General features: G+C 38.2%; 1 protein-coding gene across 2 annotated transcripts in view; it reads left to right on the top strand.

Annotated features, from left to right (window-relative positions):
* Window positions 1-25,213, top strand: part of STAG1 (stromal antigen 1) — a 410,827-nt gene that overhangs the window by 277,594 nt on the left and 108,020 nt on the right. For both annotated transcript variants that reach the window (XM_043595334.1, XM_043595335.1), the window contains 3 exons: window positions 6,652-6,775; window positions 22,417-22,515; window positions 23,032-23,111. In XM_043595334.1, the coding sequence (XP_043451269.1) occupies window positions 6,652-6,775; window positions 22,417-22,515; window positions 23,032-23,111 (303 nt within the window). The remainder of the gene's footprint in view (window positions 1-6,651; window positions 6,776-22,416; window positions 22,516-23,031; window positions 23,112-25,213) is intronic.

Raw genomic sequence — 25,213 nt, forward strand, 5'->3', positions numbered from 1 at the left:
TGATTTATTCTGAGCAAATTGCCATCTTTTTAAAATTTTAGTCATCTTCCTAATATTTTTTAAAATTTCTTTCTAACATTTATTTTTGAGAGGGAGAGAGACAGAGCACGAGTGGGGGAGAGGCAGAGAGAGGGGAGATGCACAATTGAAAGCTGGCTCCAGGCTTTAAGCTGTCAGCACAGGGCCCCATGCAGGACTCAGACCCATGAACCGCAAGATCATGACCTGAGCTGAAGTCCGATGCTTAACCAACTGAGCCACCCATGACCCCTAATATTTTTCATTTTTTACTTAACCTGTGTGTCAGGTTGATAGTTCAAATGTGAATATAAATTAAAGATAATGTTCTTTAAAAGTTAATGTATTCTTCACATTGAACTTTTAATCTTATGCCTTAAACTTTTGTTAGTAGTAAAATAGTAATGCAGGATAGCAGATAGCCATGTCACCTGCTCTGTATGAAACTCTCAGTGATGTAGTGCCTTTCATTTTGTCACTATTTTCACTAAAGGATAATGGAATAAAAATGAGGTGAAAAATATTTGCAATTTATTAAACTATTGTATTTCTAATGCATTTTAACCATCCTGGATAATCCAGGTTGATCGTTATTTGATTATCCTGAAATAATTAAATGAAAAATCTGGCTTTAACTAACAGAAAGGAGAGTTGCAGCTCTTCAGGTCTGCTTTTAAACATTACTGCTTCACAGTATCCTTCCTTGACCCCATCTTCACCCCTCTAACATTTTTCTATGCCTCTGTGTTCCCTGTACTGCCCTTTACTAACATTTATCATTTGCTTAGATAATTTATTTTAAGCATCTTTCTGTAAGTTAAGGTCTTTATTAAGTTCTTGTTCTCAGTCTAATAAAGGATACAATATGGATTTTCAGTAATTCTTTAGCTGTTCCTTTCACTTTTGGGCTATTTTTTTTTTTAATTCTTTAAGTTCTAGTTTAGAAAATGTAATTTTTTTAGCCAAATATTAGTGACAAAATTGGTTGAGACATGAATTCATTTTGTGCTACAATTTAGATAGCAGCTTTCTTGGCACTTGTAATTATTTCTCACTCTAGAGCTCTCGTGAGATTCCTTGTACATGAGAGATAATTGTAAGTGTCAAAATGCCCATATTAGCCAAGAGTTATTCTCTAAAATTTGTATTGCAGTCATTTTAATTTAGTCTACTTCCTTACTGGGAAAGCATCTGTAAGAGTAGTACAAGAAACATTTCATTAAAATACACTGGAGTTAAAATTTATTTTGTTGTAAGCAGAAAATAATTTGAATTCCATCTGCCAAGAAAGCAATTCAAAATGAAAACTTTAAAGTCTATATATTAAAGAGCCACATCTTGGGGCGCCTGGGTGGCGCAGTCGGTTAAGCGTCCGACTTCAGACAGGTCACGATCTCGCGGTCCGGGAGTTCGAGCCCTGCGTCAGGCTCTGGGCTGATGGCTCAGAGCCTGGAGCCTGTTTCTGATTCTGTGTCTCCCTCTCTCTCTGCCCCTCCCCCGTTCATGCTCTGTCTCTCTCTGTCCCAAAAATAAAATAAATAAACGTTGAAAAATAAATAAATAAATAAATAAATAGCCACATCTCCCATAAAGGCACACTAACTGTGAAGGTCAGTCAATTAGATAAGTTTTTCATAGAAATTAACATAATTTTTTTGTGCTGTGACATAGAGTTACAACAAAGGATTGATCACCACAGAATTATTATTTTCTAGGTTTTTTTTTTCTTTTTGAGTTCAAAAGTAAAGTGAACCTGACTTCAGTTTTAGTTGTTCATTTCAAGGCTGAAATACCACAATTATGAAAATTAGTTAATCTTATGATTGCCTTTACACCTTCCCCTGTTGTACTAACTTTTTTACCCCCTTTAATCTTTGCTTTGGAAATTCCCAAATATCACGTAAACATTTCTTTTTTTTTTTTTATTTTTTTAATGTTTATTTTTGAGAGGGAGACAGAGCACAAATGGGGAAAGGGAGACACAGAATCTGAAGCAGGCTCCAGGCTCTGAGCTGTCAGCACAAAGCCCAGTGTGGGCCTGGAGCTCATGAGCCATGAGATCATGACCTTAGCTGAAGTCAAATGCCTGACCAACTAAGGCAGCTGGGCACCCCTAAACATTACTTTTCCAAATGGACTGAGGGTGTTGGAAATAGATATTAAGGTGTTAAAAAGAAATTTAATATGAAAATCAAGGGTTAGTGGAATATTTCAAAAACATACTGCATTTTTATTGTACACTTTGCTCAAAATGTTCATAGAGGGCAAGAAAGCTATATCTGGTAATAAGAGGATATGACAGAACTAACATCACAGGAGCTTGAAAGAACAATCAGTGTTGTTATTTAGAGTAAAATGAAGGCATTGTAAGCATAGAGATGACCACAGACATGTAGATACTGATGCACTTAAGCTATTTGGACTAAGGAAGAACTCACTCATGGACCAGACTAGAAGATTGGTTATTGGTATGGGTCTTCGATAATAGTAGAAAGTAATGATATATTTTTGTCATGTAACAAACCACTCCATGTGGTTGATTCTAATATGGCTTACTTAGGTGGCTGGTGGCAGAAAGACCCCAGTTACTCACCATGTGGAGTTCTCTGTAGGGCAGCTAGAATGTCCTCAGGACATGACTCAGAGAGAGTGATCCAAGAAAGTGAAGTCACAAAGCAGAAGTCACGATCTCTTTTATGACCTAACCTCGAGTCAAAATCCATCATTTCTACCACACTGTATTTGTTAGAAACAAATTATTAAGTATACCCACATTTAAAAAAATAAGAATGTATCTCTACAAAAAACAATTAACAAGGAATTTGTGGACATATTTTAAAACTACCACAAAGGAGTTCTAATTTTATGTATAATCTGTGATTACATAATATAATTACCTATAGAGAGTGATTAGTCTAACAGGATGGTATCAGCAGGAAAAGTGGATTGGAATTTCAAAACCTGAACAGGAAACAAATTGCCTCGGGACTTTTAATAGTAGCAGAATGTGCTGTCTGACCACACATAGTCAAATTGTAAGTCTAGAAAGGATATTAAGAAAAATTTTTTTAATGTTTATTCATTTTTGAGACACAGAGACAGCGCACGAGCAGGGGAGGAGCAGAGAGAGAGAGCACACGGAATCTGAAGCAGGCTCCTGGCTCTGAGCTATCAGCGCAGAGCCCAACACACGCTCAGACTCGTAAACCATGAGATCATGACCTGAGCCGAAGTCAGATGCTCAACCAACTGAGCCACCCAGGAGCCCTGGATATTAAAAATTCTTTAGTTAAGGGGGGGAGGGGTCAGACTGGCATCTGAAATAGACAAGGATTGGGATTCCAAGAAGACGAGTTGTATCAAAATGTTGGCAGTGCATGCAGAGAGGATCTATTTCCAAGAACATAAGCTTTTAGGAGAATGGTAAGACTAATAATCATTAGAAATTAGACTTAGACATAAAGATGGTTATAAAAAGATTTTGAACAAGATTTCTCTCCTAAAAGCTATAAGCCTTTGTCATTTCTAGATCTTAATACCAATACACTCATGATGTTAATACCAATAGTAATGGTATTCGTATTGGTAATACCAGTGGCAATGAATGGAAGAATGTTTGAACTGTGTATATGTGCAGTTACCATACTTAGTAGTCTTTGTAAGTTTTGTTTTTTCTTTTTAGTTTATTTATTTTGAGAGGGAGAGGGAGGGGCATAGAGCCAGAGAGAGAGAATACCAGGCAGGCTCCACATAGCTCTGTGCAGAGCCATACTAAGGGAGTGTGAAGCACTGACAATGAGACCATGACCTGGACTGATATTTAGAGTTGGACTATTAAGGGGTGCCTGGGTGGCTCGGTCAGTTGGACATCAGACTTCGGCTCAGGTCACGATCTCCCAGTTCACGAGTTTGGGCCCTTCATTGTGCTCTGTGATGACAGCTCAGAGCCTGGAGCCTGCTTCAGATTCTGTTTCCCTCTCTCTGCCTGCTTGCTCGCTCGCTGTCTCTCAAAAATGAATAAATGTTAAAAAAAATTTTAAGAAAAAAAGAAGAGTTGGACTATCAAAAGTCTGATGCTCAACCAACTGAGCTACCCAGGAGCCCACAGTCTTTGTAATTTTTCATCAACATACTATACCCATTCATTTTGTCTTCAGGCTGCTTTCATAGTATTGTGTAATAAAAAAACAAACAAAAACTTAGCCTGTTTTTTAACTTTCTGGATTTTGGGTGGTTTTTGTTTTGTTTTTGTTTTGTTTTTGTTTGTTTTTTAGGATTGATTTTTACAAGGGTAATACAGTAGAGAATAAGTGTAACATACCTTTGGGAGAGTAAAGTGATAAGATTTGGGTGTTTTGTGATTGTTTTAATTATGCTGTTATTGTTTTCATTTGGTCAACCCAGTGGAAGACAAAATACATGAAATTGTAGTTCACAGAGATGGAAATATATATTAAATAGTAGAATAATACCAAGTTGGGTAAGGATATGAAACGCTAATTTATGGAAAAGATCGTTAATATCTAATAATGCAGAAGATGTATATTACTCCTTTTCCAGAAATTTCACTTCTAGGTATAAAAAGTGTGTTACAGACTCAGTTGACCATATCCTAACATCAGATACACAATAGTTCAAAAAAAATATTCACTTGGCTTACCTCATGTGACACTTTTTCATATTTTCTATCCTAAATCCTTTGTTTTTCACTAAATAAATGTATTTCATAATGTGCTGATAGGTAGTCATATACTTTTTGAAAACACTACCCTACGTAAACTTTCAGATGTGTGCACAAGAAGGCATATACAAGAATGTTTATGGCATTCATTGTTAATAAAAGCAAAAACTTGCAAGCAGCCTAAATGTCTGCCAATGAGAAAATGTATAAATAATTTATAATAATTTCTGTATATGCAGAAAGGAGAACTGAACATCATTTTTGGAGAGGATACCTACAAGATACTATTTATGTAAAGCTTTAAAATCTGTAAAGCTATGTATATGAACTTAAAGCATAAAGATACAGAAGGGAGCATTTATGGAAGGTTTAGTAGGTGCCAAGTGTGTTCATTCTCACAGTAACTCTGAGCCCTAAGCTAGGTACAGTTATTATAACTATTTTACAATTGAGAAAATCTAAGAGGGAAGTAACTTGCCTAAAGCTACATAGCTAGTAAATAGTGGAGTTAGGATTTGAACTTAGTATGTCATGCTCCAGAGTCTGTACCATTAGCCTATGCAATAGGATCTTTCCATAAGAAAAAGGCATTAAAAATATGTAGGAAAACTAAAGATTGTAATTTAGTAGAATGGCTTTGAAAGAGAAAATATCAGGGCTCCTGGGTGCCTTAGTCGGTTGAGTGTCCGACTTTGGCTGAGGTCATGATCTTGCAGTTTGGGAATTCGAGCCCTGCATCAGGCTCTGTGCTAACAGCTCAGAGCCTGGAGCCTGCTTCAGATTCTGCATCTCCTCCTCTCTCTGTCCCTCACATGCTCATGCTCTGTCTCTCAATAATAAATAAACGTTAAAAATTTTTTAAAAAGAAAGAAAATTTCTCATATTTTTATTCTTGAACAAGAGGACTTAGAAGGAATTGAGATTTATTAAAACAGAGAATCAAATACCAGAATTCTGTATTCTGAATTCTCTTTTGTCCTAAAAGAGAAACTAAGAAAAGCTCCCGAATTAACAGTAAAATTCTAGCTGAATTATTGCCAGATTAGCAATTAATTAACAGACAATTGATTTTTTTAAATTGGAGAATTAAAATTACCTAAAATTTTAACTTACCTATATATGGTAAATCAGAAACCTCGAAGATTGAGCTACAAAAGAAAGTTAAGATTTATCTTATGATCTTTAATATGATTTTTTAAAGCTATAACTAATAACCTGTTAAAAGATAAAGTAAAAATATTAAAATTGTATTTGTTCGTGGTTCACAAATCTTACAGTATGAAAATCATCCCAGGAGTGTTATATTAGATGCTTAAAGTGAGATGAAAAGCCATCTGGGCACGGTGCCAGAAACCTGACTTTTGGTACACTTCACAGTGTAGTCACCAGGATTGTTCCCATTTTGACTGTGAATTATTAGGGCAGTTACTTCAAGGTTTTGGTTTTTAAACTATTGTACATTTTCAAATAATATATGCTTCCATCATTTTCCCTTAAAGATACTAGTTTGTGTTTTGGTCATGTTTATTTTCTCTTAATTCAGTAGATGTGTGCTAGCTTAAAAGATTCATAATTATTTAGAGAAACAATTTTTGAGTTCCATATTATTCTGTGTTTAGATGATGGTATGCTGGTTTCCTCAGACTTAACATGTTTCTTGACTCCATAATAGTTGTGAGGCTTTCAGAAAGCTCCCAGGTTTCCTAGTCCAATGAAAGTAAAATCAAAATTAGATGATTTCCAGAAGCATATTTTTTTTCAGTTTGGTACTGGTAATTTTTATTTTATAGAAGACATCTAAAAAACAGAATATACTAAAACTGGAGGATTTTTTAGATGCAGATATAAATACAGTATTAGGAAAAATGTTAATATTTGCTTGCTGTAAATGAGTATGAAGTACATTCTAGCTTTGGATGTTAATCTGAGGTTTGTCTGGTTTTCTTCTCTAGTGATGCTATTGCTGAGATTAGAGCCATTTGTATTGAAGAAATTGGAGTATGGATGAAAATGTATAGTGATGCCTTCCTAAATGACAGTTACCTAAAATATGTTGGCTGGACTCTTCATGATAGGGTAAGTTACTGTTTCAGACTTTGATAGAAGATATGCTTGTCTCAATACTAGAATGCTAGGAATTATGATGGCATTAGTTGAGTTTTTGTTTTTAAGAGTTGTAATAATATGAAAATTTAAGATGATACACCTAAATAAATTGTTCATTTGATGGCCATGACAAAACTTGAGACATTGGCCTGTGTGGAAATTCTGTCTTAACTTACTGTAATACCATCTTAAACCAAGTTGACAACCTAGTACATCTAAGGTTTTAAGAGAATATACCATCCCAAGAAGCTAATTATCTTTTTTTAGCTTGGAATCAAAAGAGATTCCTTGTTTCTCTTAATATACAACAACAACAACAAAACCTTCTTGTTTTGAATTTGTTAAAGCCATATGACAGTAGAGTATTTTATAAGAGTTGAGTAGATTTGTTGGATTTTAGAATATTTGATCTAAAAATCCATTTTTATTTCTGTGCCCCTAGAAAAGGCGCTCATTTTGAAAGGAATTCCACATTATCAAATGCTGAATAAGTAATCCTCAAAATAACCAAGGGGAGGAGTGAGAAATTATTGGAATTTTTATATTGAATGACCTGATATTCTATAACTTAAATTGCCAGATATTCACGAATAGAGAAACCTTACAATTTATCTTAAATTTTTAAATGCAATTATATTATTAGACTTTTAAGACAATTTTGGTAATACTCTAAGACTTATTTTTTATGTATTACCATTATCAGCCTGTAGGGCATTTACTTTTTAAATAAAAGCATGCTAAATATTACCAAAGATAATTTGAAAACCATAAAATTTCATATATTATAATAAAACAGCCCAGGGGATTTTACAGACCACTTTTGCTATAAGAAATAGTTCAGAGTATAGGGAGATCATCACCCGTTGGTTGCTCAACCCCACAATTACTAATGTTTAATTGATGATTATAAGGGGTTCTTATCCCCTACCTTATTTGAAGGAATATCCAGTTAGTACACAGTGAATTTTTTCCTGAATATTTATCTTTGCTGCAATTCAGAATCCTTTTCTCTACACTAATAAATCCCAAGCTTGATCCTATGTTTTCTTTCTTCTAATCCTCGTGTGGAATTCAGGACTTTCACAGCTAAGCCTCATCTCAGGTTTATCCAATTAAATTTTATGCATTTTGAGAGAAAGAATTATACAGTGTGTCCTCACAAGCATACACGCATGGCTAAATCCAACAAGACAAACTTTTTAGTAGGAATAAATTTAAAGTCTTGTATTTTTATTGCTCACCACTACCATACCAGTTTTCCTTCTTCTCCTCCATCCTCCTATCTCCCTAATAGAGTATCCTACTAAATTTAAGTAACAGTAAAATTGCCAGTTTTAACAGAATTTATGTAGGGCTGCAAATTCTGGGGAAGACATATTTGTTGGGACTTACCAAATACAAACCACCATTACTTTAAAATAAATCCCAAAACCATGTTTATAGAAGTTTTCTGTCCAGATAAAGGAAGAGGGAGGGAGGTTTTGTACATTGTTGATAAAAGGATATGAGAATACTATTTTCAGTAGAACATTTTTATAAACCTCTTTTACAATTACTTTATTTAGAAAAGAGTGTCAGTAGTAAGTAATCCCTTCTAAGCTTTCCTTTTTGTCACTCTAATATCACTGAAATGTTGCACTTTTTTCCATATGAGGACTGTAGTCATTTGCTTTCTCTCCTTTTTAAAAAAATTTGTTTTAATGTGTTTATTTGTTTTGAGAGAGCTCATGTGCACAAGCAGGGGAGGGGCAGAGAGAGAGGAAGAGAGCGAAAACCCCAAGTAGGCTTCACACTGTCAGCACAGAGTCTGACACAGGGCTGTCACTCACGAACTACAAGATCATGACCTGAACTGAAATCAAGAGTCCAACACTTAGCCAACTGAGTCACCCAGGCGCCCTTCTTTATCTCCTTTTAATCATCTCTTTGAAAGTGCTTATTCTATAGGCTGTGGCCTCTGCCTTCCAACCTGTCCTGTGCCTTTTCAAATGAGCTGATAAAATTCCTGTCTTTTTTTAAGATTACATTTTAAATTGCATTTTTTGTTTTATTGAGATACAATTGACATAACATTGTATTAGTTTAAGGTGTACAACATAAAGATTTGATATTCCTATGTCTTGATTTCAGAATATCAGTCCACATTCCTCAATAAGACAAACTTTTTTCTTAATACTGCAAGTTCATTTAAATTTTGTTGTATAAGTTTTGGTCAATAGAAAGACAAGCAGTCTCTAACTAAAGGAGTTATTTATTAGAGATTCAGTTCGTCTTTCTATTGACCAAAACTTATTTCTAATTTCTCTACTCGTTGGTTTTTTTAGTTCTTTCATTGATGGTGACACAAAATAGGTCTAATTTAAATTCAGCTGTGGTAATCTCTGTGTTCTAGACTAAATATCCTAGTCTCTTTACATTTATGCTCATGACACTAGACTACCTTTCACTTTCCTTTACGGTTTGTCAGTATTGCTCTTTATTGTTTTTGCTTTTAGCGCTCTGTAAAATTCTTCTTTCTTGCCTATGCTTGATACCTCATATCAGAATCTCTGTAGTGCCTGGGTGGAACCTATTTTCTGTTGTTCCACCCCATTTCTTCTTCTCTGTGTTGACTCATCCCATATCCTCTTTAAGTTCATCTAAAGCCTTTTTAGCTCTTTATATGTCAAACAAAATGATACTTGACGCCTATCACCAGGGTAGAAGTTCAAACACTTATGCCCACTGCATCTTGAAACCAGGTTTGCCAAGGAAAAGACAACACAGTCAAGCACTGGATGGAGCAATGTTTTACTCACATAAGAGGGGACAGAACAATATCGACTTCACTAGTGGGCCTTGGTCCTCCATGGCCAGCAGGTTCCAACCAGCAATCAGCATGGGGCAGTTGCCCTGCATGTACCTCTCTTATGCCACAAAACTAAGGACCCTGTCCTCTCCCCTGAAGAGATAGTTTTAGTAGTGAGTTTGGCCAGGTGCCTTGTGACTCACATGGTTAAGAAGACCATGGGGACCTACAATGAGTCTGAAATAGGAACGATATTTCCACAAAAGGCAGTTATCCCAGCACAGGTTGCAAAGACTCATCCCTTGATAAGGAAGTGTTCCAGACCCACGGCCCATTCTTATGCAGCCAAGTAGGGGTCAAAAGAATGCATGCAGAAGACTACCTTTCCCAGCAGTCCACACCTCACTCCTGCTTGGTCATCAAAGTGGCAGATAAAGCAAATCATATCCTGTAGGACCATTGCCCGCTCCAAACCCGAAGACAGAATTAGGTCCGATAGGGTCCTTGAACAACCTATATGGATGTGGATTGCTCATACAGCTTCCCTGTCATTTGGAAATGGCACTTACCAGGGTGCTTAAGAGAGCCAGACCCAGGAGAATGATCAGGCTTCCCTGGAGAATGGTGCTCAACTAGAAACCCCAAGTGCCTAGATTAAGCCAACTAAAGAGGTTAAAAACTAAGTCTGAGGGCCTGTGAATATACAGCTAATAACCATCCTATCTGAATGTGGATATTCACCAGCTCAGTTTTTAACTTGAATTATTGACATATGTACACACATGCCACACTTTTCTACACCAGATGATCGAGGGCTGTCACCACACTGGCTAGTGAGTTAATTGAGTCTTGTTGATCTTGAATGGCTTACACAGTAGCATTAAGTATTTCTGCCATGGTTAAGGACAGGTTGTATACCATTTTTTCTAGGGCTACATACCTATACCCAGTATTAGAATTTGGATAACTGAATGAAACCAGTGGTTAATTTGTCTTCCCAGGAGGGAACTGTGCACCACTCTGTGGTGTGTCAGCAAAGCATGTCCTTTCCAGCCCTCTCTGCAGTTCCTGACATGGACAGTGAGGAAATAAAATCTTTCCCTTGGAGGCATACATTCTGTTGTCCATTGGAGTCCACAGAGAAATACATAAGACAAGAGTGTGGGTGACATCCACCAGGGATTTGTTCTCAAAATGCTGACTCGTCTCAGCCTGCTTTTGCCATGTGGTTACCAAGAAAGAAAAGTTACATATTGGGTGTCCACATCCAGAATTTAAATAAAGATTAGTAATAACCATTCTAGTACAGGGGTCTTTTTTCTGTCACATCATAGATGATATTAAAGCAGGAGACTCCAGGGGCGCCTGGGTGGCTCAGTCTGTTAAGCGTCCGACTTCAGCCCAGGTCACTATCTTGTGGTCCGTGAGTTCGAGCCCCGCGTCTGGGCTGATGGCTCAGAGCCTGGAGCCTGCTTCCAATTCTGTGTGTCCCTCTCTCTCTGCCCCTCCCCCATTCATGCTCTGTCTCTCTCTGTCTCAAAAATAAATAAATGTTAAAAAAAATTAAAAACAAAAATAAAAAAAATAAAGCAGGAGACTCCAGAGTATGCTTGCATCTGGACTGTATTGAAGGACTCACCCAGTGATTTGACCCACTGATAACTAAGGAAGGTCTGAATAGTTGTAATTGGCCAGGACATTATAGTGGGAATGCAGGGCAAGACGGACTTTATTCCAGAATGACAAATCCAGCATTGGTTGAGTTTCCCTTCTCTTACTGTGGCTGTACAGATTTTTATCAAGTTGTTGTTTTACCAGGCATTCTGTAGCAGAGGATTCTGTAGGAATGAGAAGAAAGAGTAATGTTCCTCCCTGTCTTCTACTCCATGAACTTCCTAAGGCCAAAGATGCTCCAGTCTACTACTTGTGGTGTTAATTACTTAGGTGTTGCAACCCAGGCTATCTGCCCCAGTCCTGATGCTACTATCTTTTTGAGCACCCAGTGTCATTGTTGCTTGATCCATACTTTTTGGCCTTAATTGGCCAATCCAGAAAGGGAGGTCATGTGCTGCACATACTTGACATTCCAGTAACATCACCCACCTGATCTGAAGGACACTAGCACTGTGGTACTTCTTGGTTTTGTCTCCTACCCTTATGGTTTCCCATAGAAGGGAGGTGCCCAACGGAAGCATCACATCCAGAGTAGGGTCAGGGGGCCACGTCCGGTGTGCTGTGGCAGCCAGAACTGCAAACCAGTACACCAAGGGGAAAAAAGAATGACTGCTATACTGAGATTGGTATTTTGCAGGCATAGCCTAAACACATGGCTGCCTACTCCCTGCCCTCCACCGCATCTAACCTCAGTATTTCCCAGCATGCATCATAGTGCCATTTTCCCCTTGTACTGCCGTGCACTGTTTAGTAGCCATACAGCCCTAGTCAGATGGGGGTACCAATTCATTAGCAGGCTGTCTTGGTATTCTTTCTTTAGTTGCTGTGTAAGTCACCCATTCATTCATTTAGTGGCTCCATTGGCATGAAAGTGATAATATGCATAAAAAGTTCATATTCCATGAGAATATATACCCATTGTTGTCTTGCTTGGGCAGTGAAGGATATTCCTTGGTCAGAGTGAAATCTTTTAGGGCATCCAAAAATATGACATAAGGTTTGTTCAAGGACAGCGATGATAGTTTCAGTCAGCATCCAAATGTCAGACTGGAATAGGAATACCATAGTCTGAGTAGGTGTTAATGGCAGTGAGGCAGCATCTGGGCTCATGGCTATGGGTTGGGGATACAGTGTGATCAAACTACTAGACCCAGGTGGGTCCCAGTCCTTGGTTAATGTGTCCCACTTCTCTCTAGATGATTTGAGTGTATTGAGAAGAATCATAAGATTGCACTGCATCCTTAGTCTTGGTGTCTTCCAGGGTTATCCCTTGGGCTTTGCCGCATTTTTCACATATGCAGTGGACTCCCATGTCCAGTTCATAGATATACCCAGTGAGAGATTGTTGCAGCCTGCAAGGCACAGGGTGGATTGGCATAAGAGTGCTACTTATGCTTTTATTTTAAAAGGTCTTTTGTCTTGACTATCCACATGAGTGACATATTTTTTTCTTTATAGACAGTAAGCTGCTGCCTTGGTTCTTTTTCCCATATGGGACATCCCTTAACAGTCTAGTCTTTTAGTTGCCATTCTCCTGACCATTGACGAGAGCCTGTGAGTTGGTAAAAATGTATCATTGTCTTCTGGGATACAGGGGTGGCCTGTACAGCTATCACCAAAGCACAGAGCTTGGCCCATTGGATAGAACATCCACATCTTGTCTCAGTCGAAAGATGGCCATCTCTTGGCCAGGTGGCAACTGCAACCCAGCAGACCCTATCTGCTTTAAGTTCCACAGGGCAGTCAGTAAACCATGGCTTACAGTCACCAGGCACATTTTAAAATCTTGTGCCCTAGGTAGCCTTAGGAGAGGCCAGAGCATCCCCTATAGGTTCTTTGTGCCTTTCTGGTAAGCTGGCTATTTGCTTATGGAGCCTGCTAGTCCCTTGGGATTCTGTCCAGGCCTTATATTGGGTGTTCCATTTCCATTTTATGATTGAACTTTGGTATGAACCTTTCTAATTTTATTGGTAGGCTTTGTAATTACCCAAGTGAAAATAGACAGTTCAAGTTGTAGTGTTTGTGTATAGCACTCTGGATGTAAGATGCTCCATCTCTATTAGTGCCCAATAGCAAGCAAGGAAATGTCATTCAAAAGGGGTGTATTGGATGGTAGCTTCTGGAATTTTGCAGATCCAGAGTCCAAGAAGCCAGGGCACCACAGTGGCAATTTCCTGCTGCCACAGACCAATCAGTATGTTAGGGGTGTGTGGAAACCTGCAGTTCCATCAGTCTAGCAAGTTTCAAAGGTCCCCAAAGCTGTGTCTGGGCCATGGCTTGTTGAATAGCTTCCAAGGCCTGCTGCAGCAAAAGACTTCATTTAAAATTGGTGCTTTAAGGGGTACCTGGGTGACTCAGTGGGTTGCGTCTGACTCTTGATTTCAGGTCAGGTCATGATCTCACAGTCAAGACATTGAGCCCTGTATCAGACTCTGTACTGGATGGTGGAGCCTGCTTGAGATTCTCCCTCTCCCTTTTGCCCCTCCCCCATTTGTGTGTGTGTGTGTGCATGCGCGCGGTCTGTTTTTCTCTCAAAATAAATAAAATTGGCTGCTTTGTGGTTCATCTCAATTAAAGGAGCCAAGAAAGCACCCTGGTGGGACACATGCTCTTTAATTACTCAAAGAGGCCCACTGCTGTTGGGATTCCTTTTTATTAATGGGTGCTGCCGAGGCCTATATTTTTGTTTGATTGTCTCTGGGATACTTCTTTAGTTTCCCACCCAAGTGCCCCCTAATAATTGCACCTGATACGCCAGGCCCTGGACTTCATCTAGTTTTATAGTCACATTGGCAGTAATCATTTCATCAGTGACTTAAGTATAGCACTGCAGCCACATGTTTTTCAGTTAGCCCTACTGTCAGAATGTTATTAATGTAATGGATGACTAAAATGTCAGTGAGGACTTGGGCTTATTGAAGATCAAGCCCTAGTCAATAATGACATATTACAAGAAGTAGAGTAAAAGTGTATGCAGGCTGTTTTGTGTGAATGCTAATTGGTCCTAATCCTCTTCATGCAAAGAGACTGAGTAAAAGTCATTAGCCAGATCAGTAACAGTGTACAAGTTTTCCGTATGGGTTGCCACCATTGTGTACTGATGACAGTATCAGGGGCCAAAGCTGGAACTTCTCCATATAACCTGTGAAAATCTATCAACCTCCATGCTCTGAGGCTTTCCTAACTAGCCAGACAGGGCTATTATATTATGGCAGGATGGCTATCAGCTCCTCTGCTTATCTTGTCTTGAATTAACAGAATAGTGTCCTTTTCCCCATCATGGATTCAGTATTTTTGTTGAACAGTATGCAGTGGTTTGGGCAACTCTGTAGTTTGCAAGGAATGTACCTGGCCCATTATGCTGGAGTCTGTCCTTGTTGTGGTGCATACCCCTTGAGGTGGCTATGGCATTCAATACTACACATAGTCAGAATGTTAATAACCTAATTATATACTTAGTGGTGGGGACTATAATCATCAGCACACAAAATGGTCCAGAGGACCCTATCCACAAACACACGTGGACTTATCCATCATGTGTAACTACACCATCCTCAACCACCAAAAGCTACTCCTACAAGGACCTAAAATTATTGCCATTGGAGTACCAGTACCCAAGGGCTCCCATAAAAGTCTGTATTCCACCTCCACCTTTCATTCTGTCCTGACAGGGGCATAGGGCCTCTAGTTTCAGGTAGGGACTCAGAGAACTTGGCCCCATCCCTAAATGTGCTGTAGACATTTGAGTCTACTATGCCCCATCATCAAACGTGCACCAGCCAGGGTGCATGAGGCTCCCCTGGGTCCATCCACATCTGTCCTCCACTTACAGAGAAGGACTTCATTTCAACAGTTTTGTTTTCAACAATGCCATCAGTGGTTTCACACTAAGTGAAAACTCATCTTATTTGATGTGTGTAGAAAGCCAGGATCAGGAGACATTTCCTACATGGGACCCCTTTACTTCTCTCAGAGATCAATTGTGACCCCTAAGACACCATGTGAGTTGGGAGTTGGCATGAGAGCAGGAAGGCAGTCAAAAGCCAGAATATAGTTTCCATACTCTTTTGAGAACCCACCTCACATTTCCACCCTCATCCATTGCACCAGCTCATCCTTGTTGTTAGATAATCCACATCCCATTTGTCATCATATGTCCAGAGGGAGAGACCAGTAGTTCAGTCAGTCCATCACTACTACCCCATCTACAGAACTGGCAAGTCTTTTCAGTGGGGCTAGCCCTTTTGTGTCCACCATTTCATGGTGTTTTATTAGCAGCTCTGGATCTCTTGGTAAGGAAGTGTTCCAGGCCCAAGGCCCATTCTTATGCAGCTAAGTTGGGGGTCTTTACCAAGTTGAGGGTCTAAAGACGGCATGCATAAGACTGCCTTACCCAAGGGTACATAACAAGTCCCTTTCAATATTACTTCCTCTCTTCTTACCAAATTAAAAAGAAAAAGGAAAAAAATGCATACAAGGAAACTTTTGGAAGTGATGGATATGTTATTGCCTTGATTGTAATATCATGCATGTACACATATGTCCAGATTCATCAAACAAACATGAATTTTTTCCTTGTGTATCTGTTATGTCTCACTAAAATTCTTAAAAATAAAAAAAACTTCCTTCTCTCTACTCTCTTCCACTTGCTGCATACAAACACATCTTCTTTTTTTATACAATTTACGTATTTTTTTATAATTTACATCCAAGTTAGCACATGGTGGAACAATTTCATAAGTAGATTCCTTAAGCCCCTTTCCCATTTAGCCCATCCCCCTCCACAACCCCTCCAGCAACCCTCTGTTTGTTCTCTATATTTAAGAGTCTCTTATGTTTTGTCCCCCTTCGTGTTTTTATATTATTTTTGCTTCCCTTCCCTATGTTCATGTTTTGTATCTTAAAGTCCTCATATGAGTGAAGTCGTATGATTTTTGTCTTTCTCTGACTAATTTTGCTTAGCATAATACCCTCTTATTCCATCCACGTAGTTGCAAATGGCAAGATTTTATTCTTTTTGATTGCCGCATAATACTCCATTGTATATAAATACACCACATCTTTTTTTTTTTTAATTTTTTTTTCAACGTTTATTTATTTTTGGGACAGAGAGAGACAGAGCATGAACGGGGGAGGGGCAGAGAGAGAGGGAGACACAGAATCGGAAACAGGCTCCAGGCTCCGAGCCATAAGCCCAGAGCCTGATGCGGGGCTCGAACTCACGGACCGCGAGATCGTGACCTGGCTGAAGTCGGACGCTTAACCGACTGCGCCACCCAGGCGCCCCTACACCACATCTTTTTGATCCATTCATTCATCCATCAGTGGACATTTCAACTCTTTGGCTGTTGTTGACAGTGCTGCTATAAACATTCGGGTGCATGTGTCCATTAGAAACAGCGTACCTGTATCCCTTGAATAAATACCTAGTAGTTCAATAGCTGGGTTGTAGGGTAGTTCTATTTTTAATTTTTTGAGGAATCTCCATACTGTTTTCCAGAGTGGCTGCACCAGTTTGGATTCCCACCAGCAGTGCAAAAGAGATCCTCTTTTTTTTTTAAACACTTATTCATTTTTGAGAGAGCACAAAGGGGGGAGGGCTAGAGAGAGAGAGGGAGACACAGAACCTGAAGCAGGCTCCAGGTTCTGAGCTGTCAGCACAGAGCCTGATGTGGGGCTCGAACTCACAGACCAGGAGATTATGACCTGAGCCGAAGTCGGCCGCTTAACCGACTGAGCCACCCAGGCACCCCCAAAACAGATCCTTTTTCTCCACATCCTCAACAACATCTGTTGTTGCCTGAGTTGTTAATGTTAGCCATTCTGACGGTGTGTGGTAGTATCTCAGTGTGGTTTTGATTTGTATTTCCCTGATGATTAGTGATGTTGAGCATTTTTTCATGTGTCGGTTGGCCATCTGGATGTCTTCTTTGGAGAAGTGTCTATTCCTGTCGTTTGCCCATTTCTTTACAGGATTATTTGTTTTTTGGCTGTTGAGTTTGATAAGTTCTCTATAGATTTTGGATACCAACCCTTTATCTGGTATGTCATTTGCAAATATCTTCTTCCATTCTGCCAGTTGCCTTCTAGTTTTGCTGATTGTTTCCTTCCCTGTGCAGAAGCTTTTTATTTTGATGAGGTCTCAGCAATTGTTTTGCTTTTGTTTCCCTTGCCTCCAGAGACGTGTTGAGTAAGAAGTTGCTGCAGCCAAGGTCAAAGAGGTTTTTGCCTGCTTTCTCCTCGAGGATTTTGATGGCTTCCTGTTCTATGTTTAGGTCTTTCATCCATTTTGAGTTTATTTTTGTGTATGGTGTAAGAAAGTGGTCCGGGTTCATTCTTCTGTGTGTCGCTGTCCAGTTTTCCCAGCACCATTTGCTGAAGAGACTGTCTTTATTCCATTGGATATTGTTTTCTGCTTTGTCAAAGATTAGTTGACCATAAGTTTGTGGGTCCATTTCTGGGTTCTCTATTCTGTTCCATTGATCTGAGTGTCTGTTCTTGTGCCAGTACCATACTGTCCAGATGATTACAGCTTTGTAATATAGGTTGAAGTCCGGGATTGTGATGCCTCCTGCTTTGGTTTTCTTTTTCAAGGTTGCTTTGGCTATTTGGGATCTTTTCTGGTTCCATACAAATCTTAGGATTGTTTTTTCTAGCTCTGTGAAGAATGATGGTGTTATTTGGTAGGTATTGCATTGAGTATGTAGATTGCTTTGGGTAATATTGACATTTTAACAATATTCTTCCTATCTAGGAGCATGGAATCTTTTCCCAGTTTTTTGTGTCTTAGTTCAATTTCTTTCATAAGCTTTCTATAGTTTTCAGTATATATAGATTTTTCACCTCTTTGGTTAGATTTATTCCTAGGTATTTTATGGGTTTTGGTGTAATTGTAAATGGGACCAATTCCTTGATTTCTCTTTCTGTTGCTTCATTCTTGGTGTATAGGAATGCAACTGATTTCTATGCATTGATTTTATATCCTGTGACTGCTGAATTCATTGATCAGTTCTAGCAGTTTTTTGATGGAATCTTTGGGGTTTTCCATGTAGAGTATCATGTCATCTGTGAAGAGTGAAAGTTTGAACTCCTCCTGCCTGATTTGGATGCTTTTTACTTCTTTGTGTTGTCTGATTGCTGAAGCTAAAACTTCCAATACTAGGTTAAAAAACAGTGGCGAGAGTGGACATCCCTGTCTTGTTCCTGATCTTAGCAGGGAAAGCTCTCAGTTTTTCCCCATTGAGGATGATATTAATGTTGGATCTTTCATATATGGCTTTATTATCTCAGGCTATGATCCTTCTATCCCTACTTTCTTGAGGGTTTTTATCAAGAAAGAATGCTGTATTTTGTCAAATGCTTTCTCTGCATCTTTTGAGAAGATCATGTGGCTCTTGTCCTTTCTTCTATTGATGTGATGAATCACATTTATTGTTTTGTGGATATTGAACCAGCCCTGCATCCCAGGTATAAATCCTACTTGGTGATGGTGAATAATTTTTTTAATGTATTGTTGGATCCAGTTGGCTAATATCTTGTTGAGGATTTTTGCATCCATGTTCATCAGGGAAATTGGTCTATAGTTCTCCTTTTTAGTGGGGTCTTTGTGTGGTTTTGGATCAAGGTAATGCTGGCTTCATAGAGTTTGGAAGTTTTCCTTTCATTTCTATTTTTTGGAACAGTTTCAAGACAACAGGTGTCAACTCCTCCTTATATGTTTGGTAGAATTCCCCTGGAAAGCCATCTGGCCCTGGACTCTTGTTTTTTGGAAGATTTTTTTATTATTTATTTGATTTTTTTACTGGTTATGGGTCTGTTCAAATTTTCTCTTTCTTCCTGTTTCAGTTTTGGTAGTGTATATGTTTCTAGCAATTTACCCATTCCTTCCAGATTGCCCATTTTATTGGCATATAATTGCTCATAATGTCTTATTATTGTTTGTATTTCTGCTGCAAACACATCCTCTTCTTGACAGGCCACCTGCATTTGGTTCATTTTAACTCTTTCACTGTATTCCTATTGGGAGTATTCATATAACACAAATGCATTTTAGTAAAAATTAGCATTTCTTCTAGAAGCATGAATTATTGTCCCTTAAAAACACAACTCATTATGATATCATGCTACACAATAATTTTTACAGCTCTTAACATTTTCTTTCAAAAGGAATTTTGCAAAAATGTTGATTAGTTAGAGCGTCTGACAAATATGCCCAGCCTCTTCGTTCAGCAAATCCTTTCATCTGTGTTTCTTTTCTGTTTTCATATATTTGTATATTTATTCATTCACAATTATTTATTGAGAAGCAACTATGTATTAGGCACTGTGTTAAACAGTATTCACATTTGAATAGAATTTTGTGTAATGGAAGACAACAATGCTTTTAGATAGTATAATAGAAATAAGCTTCAGAGTATAGTAGAAACCCAAAATAGATCCATTACCAAAAAGGCAACTGGAGTTTTCATCTGAGTTATTTTATAGTTTCTAAAGTGCTGTCATGGGTACCATCTTATTTAATTAAGTTCCTGCATTGTGGGCAGGGCATGTTATAGGTAAAGAACCAAGACTTAGGAAGAGAGGCAGTCAGTTGAGAGGCATGACTGGATAAAGTGAAGTACGATTCAGTTACTGTCTTTGCTCTACCTATATTTGGCTGCGGAACTTGGATAGTCATTTCATCTTTGATGGCTTTCTTTTCTTTTTTTTTTCTTTTATTTTTTTAATGTTTATTTTTGAGAGAGACAGAGCGCGAGCTGGGATGGGGCAGAGAGGGAGACATAGAATCTGAAGCAGGTTCCAGGCTCCAAGCTGACAGCACAGAACCTGATGCAAGGCTTGAATCCATGAGCCACAAGATCATGACCTCAGCCTAAGTCAAATGCTTAACCTGCTGATGCCCTGATGGCCTATTTTCAAATCTATAATTGGAAAGAAGTGAGGAAACTACCTATATGCTATCTTAGATCTGGGGTTGTGATTTTATGCTGGGACAGCTCTCCTTAGTCTTTGGCTCATCCATTGTTGATTTCTTGGGAGTAAATATATCACATAATACTTTTTTTGGGTTTCTCCCTATCTTGCCTCCAGGAAGACCATCTCCTTTGAGCCATCTCCGTGAATCTCTGGACTGCCCTTTGACTTTGCTGCTCATTAACATATTTATGCCTCCCTTGCGTCTAATGGTTACGTAATTCTACCTTGTCTCTGCTATTCTGTGCTCTTATCTCCATCGCTACCAGAAGCTAAATTTTGAGTGTCTCCTGTCAGCCCTAGTCTACAGAACACTATCACTCTGGATCTTCTCAGTAATGTCTGTGCACCCATCACCAGTATTTTCCTTATTGCCTTGGTAAACAGAGTATTCTCTGGGCCCTTATGAGGAACATATTCAACTGGTAGGTCTTCTGAGCTTATATAATAGATCCTATCCGGCATGCTTTTCTTTGTCTTTAAATTTCTTCCTTTCTCATTGTGCCACAGTGATTCTGGCATCTCTGTTTCATTTAATATTCACCATTGCTTTTTCCTAGAGCTATCCAGCAATGTGTTAGGCCATTTCCAAAGGCCCTTACAGGGCCTTACATCCTCTTTCAAAGGAGACTGCCCTTTATCCAAAAACTCTCCCACATTCTGTTTTCTGTTCCCACACCCTCAGCAACCACCAACATATTCTCCTGGTTCTTGCTGGTTCAAGTTGCCCCATTCCTATAGCACTCCGTAGCATATATTGAGTTACTAATTTCATATTAAAGGGTCATCTTAGAGGTCGTCCTGCTCTGGAGCAAGGAGATTGGGCTGTTTTATCCTGTATCATTCCCCACTGGCTGTAGGCCTTATCATGGAGGAGGGAAAGGGTTTAGACAGGAGGACACCGTGGAGCATAACCTCCCAGGAATCTTTGTGCCAGGTGATTCCTTTCAAGCATGGTCATTTCTCCAGAGAGAGGTGCAGCTATGAACCATTAGCAGTCAACACAGGAACAAGTAGGAAGATTAGCCTTGTATATTAGGATATGGGGATCTGGGTGGGGCATCAACAGCATCTACTACAGGTGTCTCAAGTTCCTCCTATGTGGTCGAGACTTTACCAACAAACATCATCTCATTCAGTGATATGCTAGAGATAACTTGAATCAGGTTACAAGACATTATGCACATCCCCTTGCAAATACGAGTTCCATAACATCTGTTGTTGGTAGCTTGAAACTGGCTGTAGATGGAGTATTTACATCACAGAAATCTGCAAATGCAACAGTTCAGGGCCCCATCCCCCAGAACTGGTTGTTCAAACTTTGACCAGCATACACCTGTATTTAATCCTTGCTACAACCTTATGAAGTTGGTTTCACCATTTAATAAATAAGAAAACTGAGGATCAGAGTGATTAATATACTTGCCATCTCTCATGTTGCTAATAAGCTATAGAATTCGAAATTAAATCTAGTTTTGTTTGATTCTAGAATGTGGACTTCTGTTATAGCACATTGCTTTCTTTTTTGAATCCTTTGAGAGAGTTGGCTAAATTTCTAGGTGATCGTCAAAATACTTTGATCACAAACATTTTCTATTCCAAGTTAATGGCTTTATTGAAGATACTCCTCTAGTAAATAGCACCCTCAGGACATTTGACTTTATCAGTTTGTTTTGTTTTAAGCATTCTTCTCTTTACCTGTTTTCTTTCCTAACTCCTCTTTGTGGAATGTAAAATGCACCCAGAAAATATTTGTTAAATGAAAAAATGATGACCCTATAATATGAAATTAGTTTTTTCTACGGGATTATTTAATAGTTACATAAAGGGCAAATTAGCATACCCTGCTCTAATTAAAATCATAGGTTAAACATTTTCCCAAAATGCCACAGTACCGTGTGAGAAATACTCTATGTTGAATCAGAGTTGATAAATGTTTGAAAAAGGTGTAGCTTACTCTCAAGCAACTAAGGGATTTTCAGTGCATTTTTAATTAAATAGAAGTGCAACACAGACTATACAATTGTTCAGTTCTACCCTATGTTGAGTTACATTATTATGTAAATTGAATAGTTAAGCTGAAAATTACTTTAGTCTTCACATAGACTTAAATCTTTTCAACTTTTGTGGTGTGGAATTGACTTCTTCTGTTGTGTTTTTATTTGTATTTCTGAAGCAAGGAGAAGTCAGACTGAAATGTTTGAAAGCTCTACAAAGTCTATATACCAATAGAGAATTATTCCCCAAATTGGAGTTATTCACTAACCGATTCAAGGTAAGCATCAAAAATGCTTAGCTTATTTTGTTTTTTACTTTTAACATGCTAGTTCTAGCTAGTTTAGCAAATAACCTTACCATAACAAGTGTTTAGCTCATATTCTTTTCTACATATTTTTTAAATAAGCCTGTATTAAATAGATTAATGAATCTCTGCTTTACAAAAGATATTACCAACATGAGTTCTTATGTATTGCCTTCAGTAGAAGGCTCTCCTGCTTTAAAATAATATTTTCTTTATATACAGCTTTTTATAATTATATTAATTTTGTACATGAAGTGTTACTACTCTCGGTGTTAGGGAATGCCAGTTGATGAGAAAGATTTTAGATTATGAACATTTATACTAACCACCTCCTTTATATGTGTAAGACTGTGATAATATGGTTTTAAGAGTAAAGCTTTCTATTTAATCTACCATTAATCTTGCATATACTTCCCAAAGATATTCTCTTGGGTCAGTCCCAATTTATTTTCTGCTCATGTTTCATTTGATTTTTAACTTTTTTTTCAGGATCGCATTGTATCAATGACACTTGATAAGGAATATGATGTTGCTGTGGAAGCTATTCGATTGGTTACTCTGATACTTCAGTAAGTATATTTGTTAATAATTTAATCTTGATATTTTAATGTCTTTTTCCCAGCTTTATTGACGTACTTCACATACATAACCCTAATATATATTGTTATCACATTAGATTCTACTTTTACATTTTAAGGAAATGTTTTCTGTTTTTCTCTTTTTGTTATTTATTTTGACTTTGTTTGTTTCTTCAATGTAAAAGTTTTCTTTTGCAGTCCAGAGGAAATATCAGCAAAGTAAATACCTTTCTATTTTTAAAAAGAGAGCAAGAAAGAGAAGGTATCCAAAGGGATAGGTTTTTCAAATAGGCTTCTTTGGAATGGTATAGAAGTAGGGGAAGGGAAATAAGCCATTTAAATTGTGTCATTCGTATGATAGAGATTTTTTTAATAGCAGTAGTTTTTATCTATAGAGCTTTGACTAAAAACTGGGAAGAATGCATGTGAGAGAATGCATGTCTTAGCAAAATCATTACAAATCCTTCTCCCAGTTTGTTACATTGTTTCTATCATACACCATGTACCATCTGTACCATGTCTACTGTTTTGATCTTTTTTACCCCTTTATGCTCTAGTACCATATTCTTTATCATTGTAGCTTTATGATATATGTTATAAGCAAGACCTCCCCTTTTTGGTCGATTCCTTTTTCTTTGCCTTTCTTTTTAAAACCACTAGCTACCTGTGGATTATTTTTCTTCTGTATGATTTTTTTAAGTACATTTGTCTAATTCCTCAAAAACTTCGGCATTTTAAATATTAGAGTTGTATTTGGGGTGCCTGGGTGGCTCAGTTGATTAAGTATCTGACTTCGGCTCAGTTCATGACAATCTTGCGGTCCATGGGTTCGAGCCCCACGTTAGGCTCTGTGCTGATAGCTCAGAGCCTGGAACCTGCTTCAGGTTTTGTGTCTCCCTCTCTCTGCCCCTGCCCCACTCACACTCTGTCTCAAAAATGAATAAATGTTAAAAATTTTTTTTTTTTTTAATATTAGAACTGCATTTGTTACCGAACAATCTTTCATTCCTAACTGCTAACTCGGGAAGCCAAATGAGTAAACCTTAGTGTTCTGCTGCAGCCATACTCCTTCCCGAGGAATAATGAAGCAACTGGACAAATCGAAAGCATAGCTCCTGTCTAGATTTGCCAACACTGTTGCCAAACGAACTCAGAGAAACTCATTGTAAGAGAAGCCAGTACTCAAGAGATGAGGGCTTGGAAAAGAGAAAGGGAGAAGTTTATTCGGGGTGCTGGCAGCCGAGGGACGTGGCAAGCTCAGGTCTTACCAACTGACTTCTCCATCAGCAAAACTTCTCCTAGAGTTTTATAGGGAGAGGCTCTGGGGGAGTATGTACAAGAGAGCAGGCAAATAGCGCATCATCATGGATGAGGATCAGTATGTGTTCAGCCCACCATCATGGACAGGGAAGGGATGTGTGGGGTGTGGTCTTCCCAGGCATTCTGTTACTATCAGGGCTTTTCTGGTCTGGCAGTAAGGATGTTCCAGTCATTGCAAAACACCTTTAGCAGTGGTGCCTCAAGAAGCTGTGATAGGAAATCATCACAATGGGTTTGGTTAGAACATGTTTGGTTTTAACTATTGAGGTCTGTGGTTGAGGAAAAGGGCTGGCTAACACATTGAATTTTATGATAGATTTAGGAGAGAATTCAGTTTTTTACAATTTTGTGTCATTTATGCATTAAAATGATGCATTTCTCTATTCAAATCTCATTAGATATTCTATATAAGGTTTAATTTTTTCATGAAAGTATTTCTTAGGTCAATTCTGAAATATTTTATGGTTTTGTTGTTATATGATTAGTATTTAGTGTTAATGATATTTTCTACCTGATTATTGCTGAGACACAGAAATGTTTAATTTTTATGCTAGTCTTATATGTGCAACCTGTTAGAACTCTCATGTGTTCTGATGAATTGTCGATTCTTTAGAGTTACTATGTAGATGATTATATATCACCTGCAAACAATTTCAGTTTTGTCTCATTTCCTCCCCTTAAAACTTTGGCTTCATTCTCGTGCTAATTGCATTAGGCAGGACTTTGAGCACTGTAATGTATCACTGAGAGTGAATCTTTTTGTTCTTGTTCTA

This window comes from Prionailurus bengalensis, chromosome C2, assembly GCF_016509475.1.
Source record: "Prionailurus bengalensis isolate Pbe53 chromosome C2, Fcat_Pben_1.1_paternal_pri, whole genome shotgun sequence".
In the NCBI taxonomy this organism is placed as follows: Eukaryota; Metazoa; Chordata; class Mammalia; order Carnivora; family Felidae; genus Prionailurus; species Prionailurus bengalensis.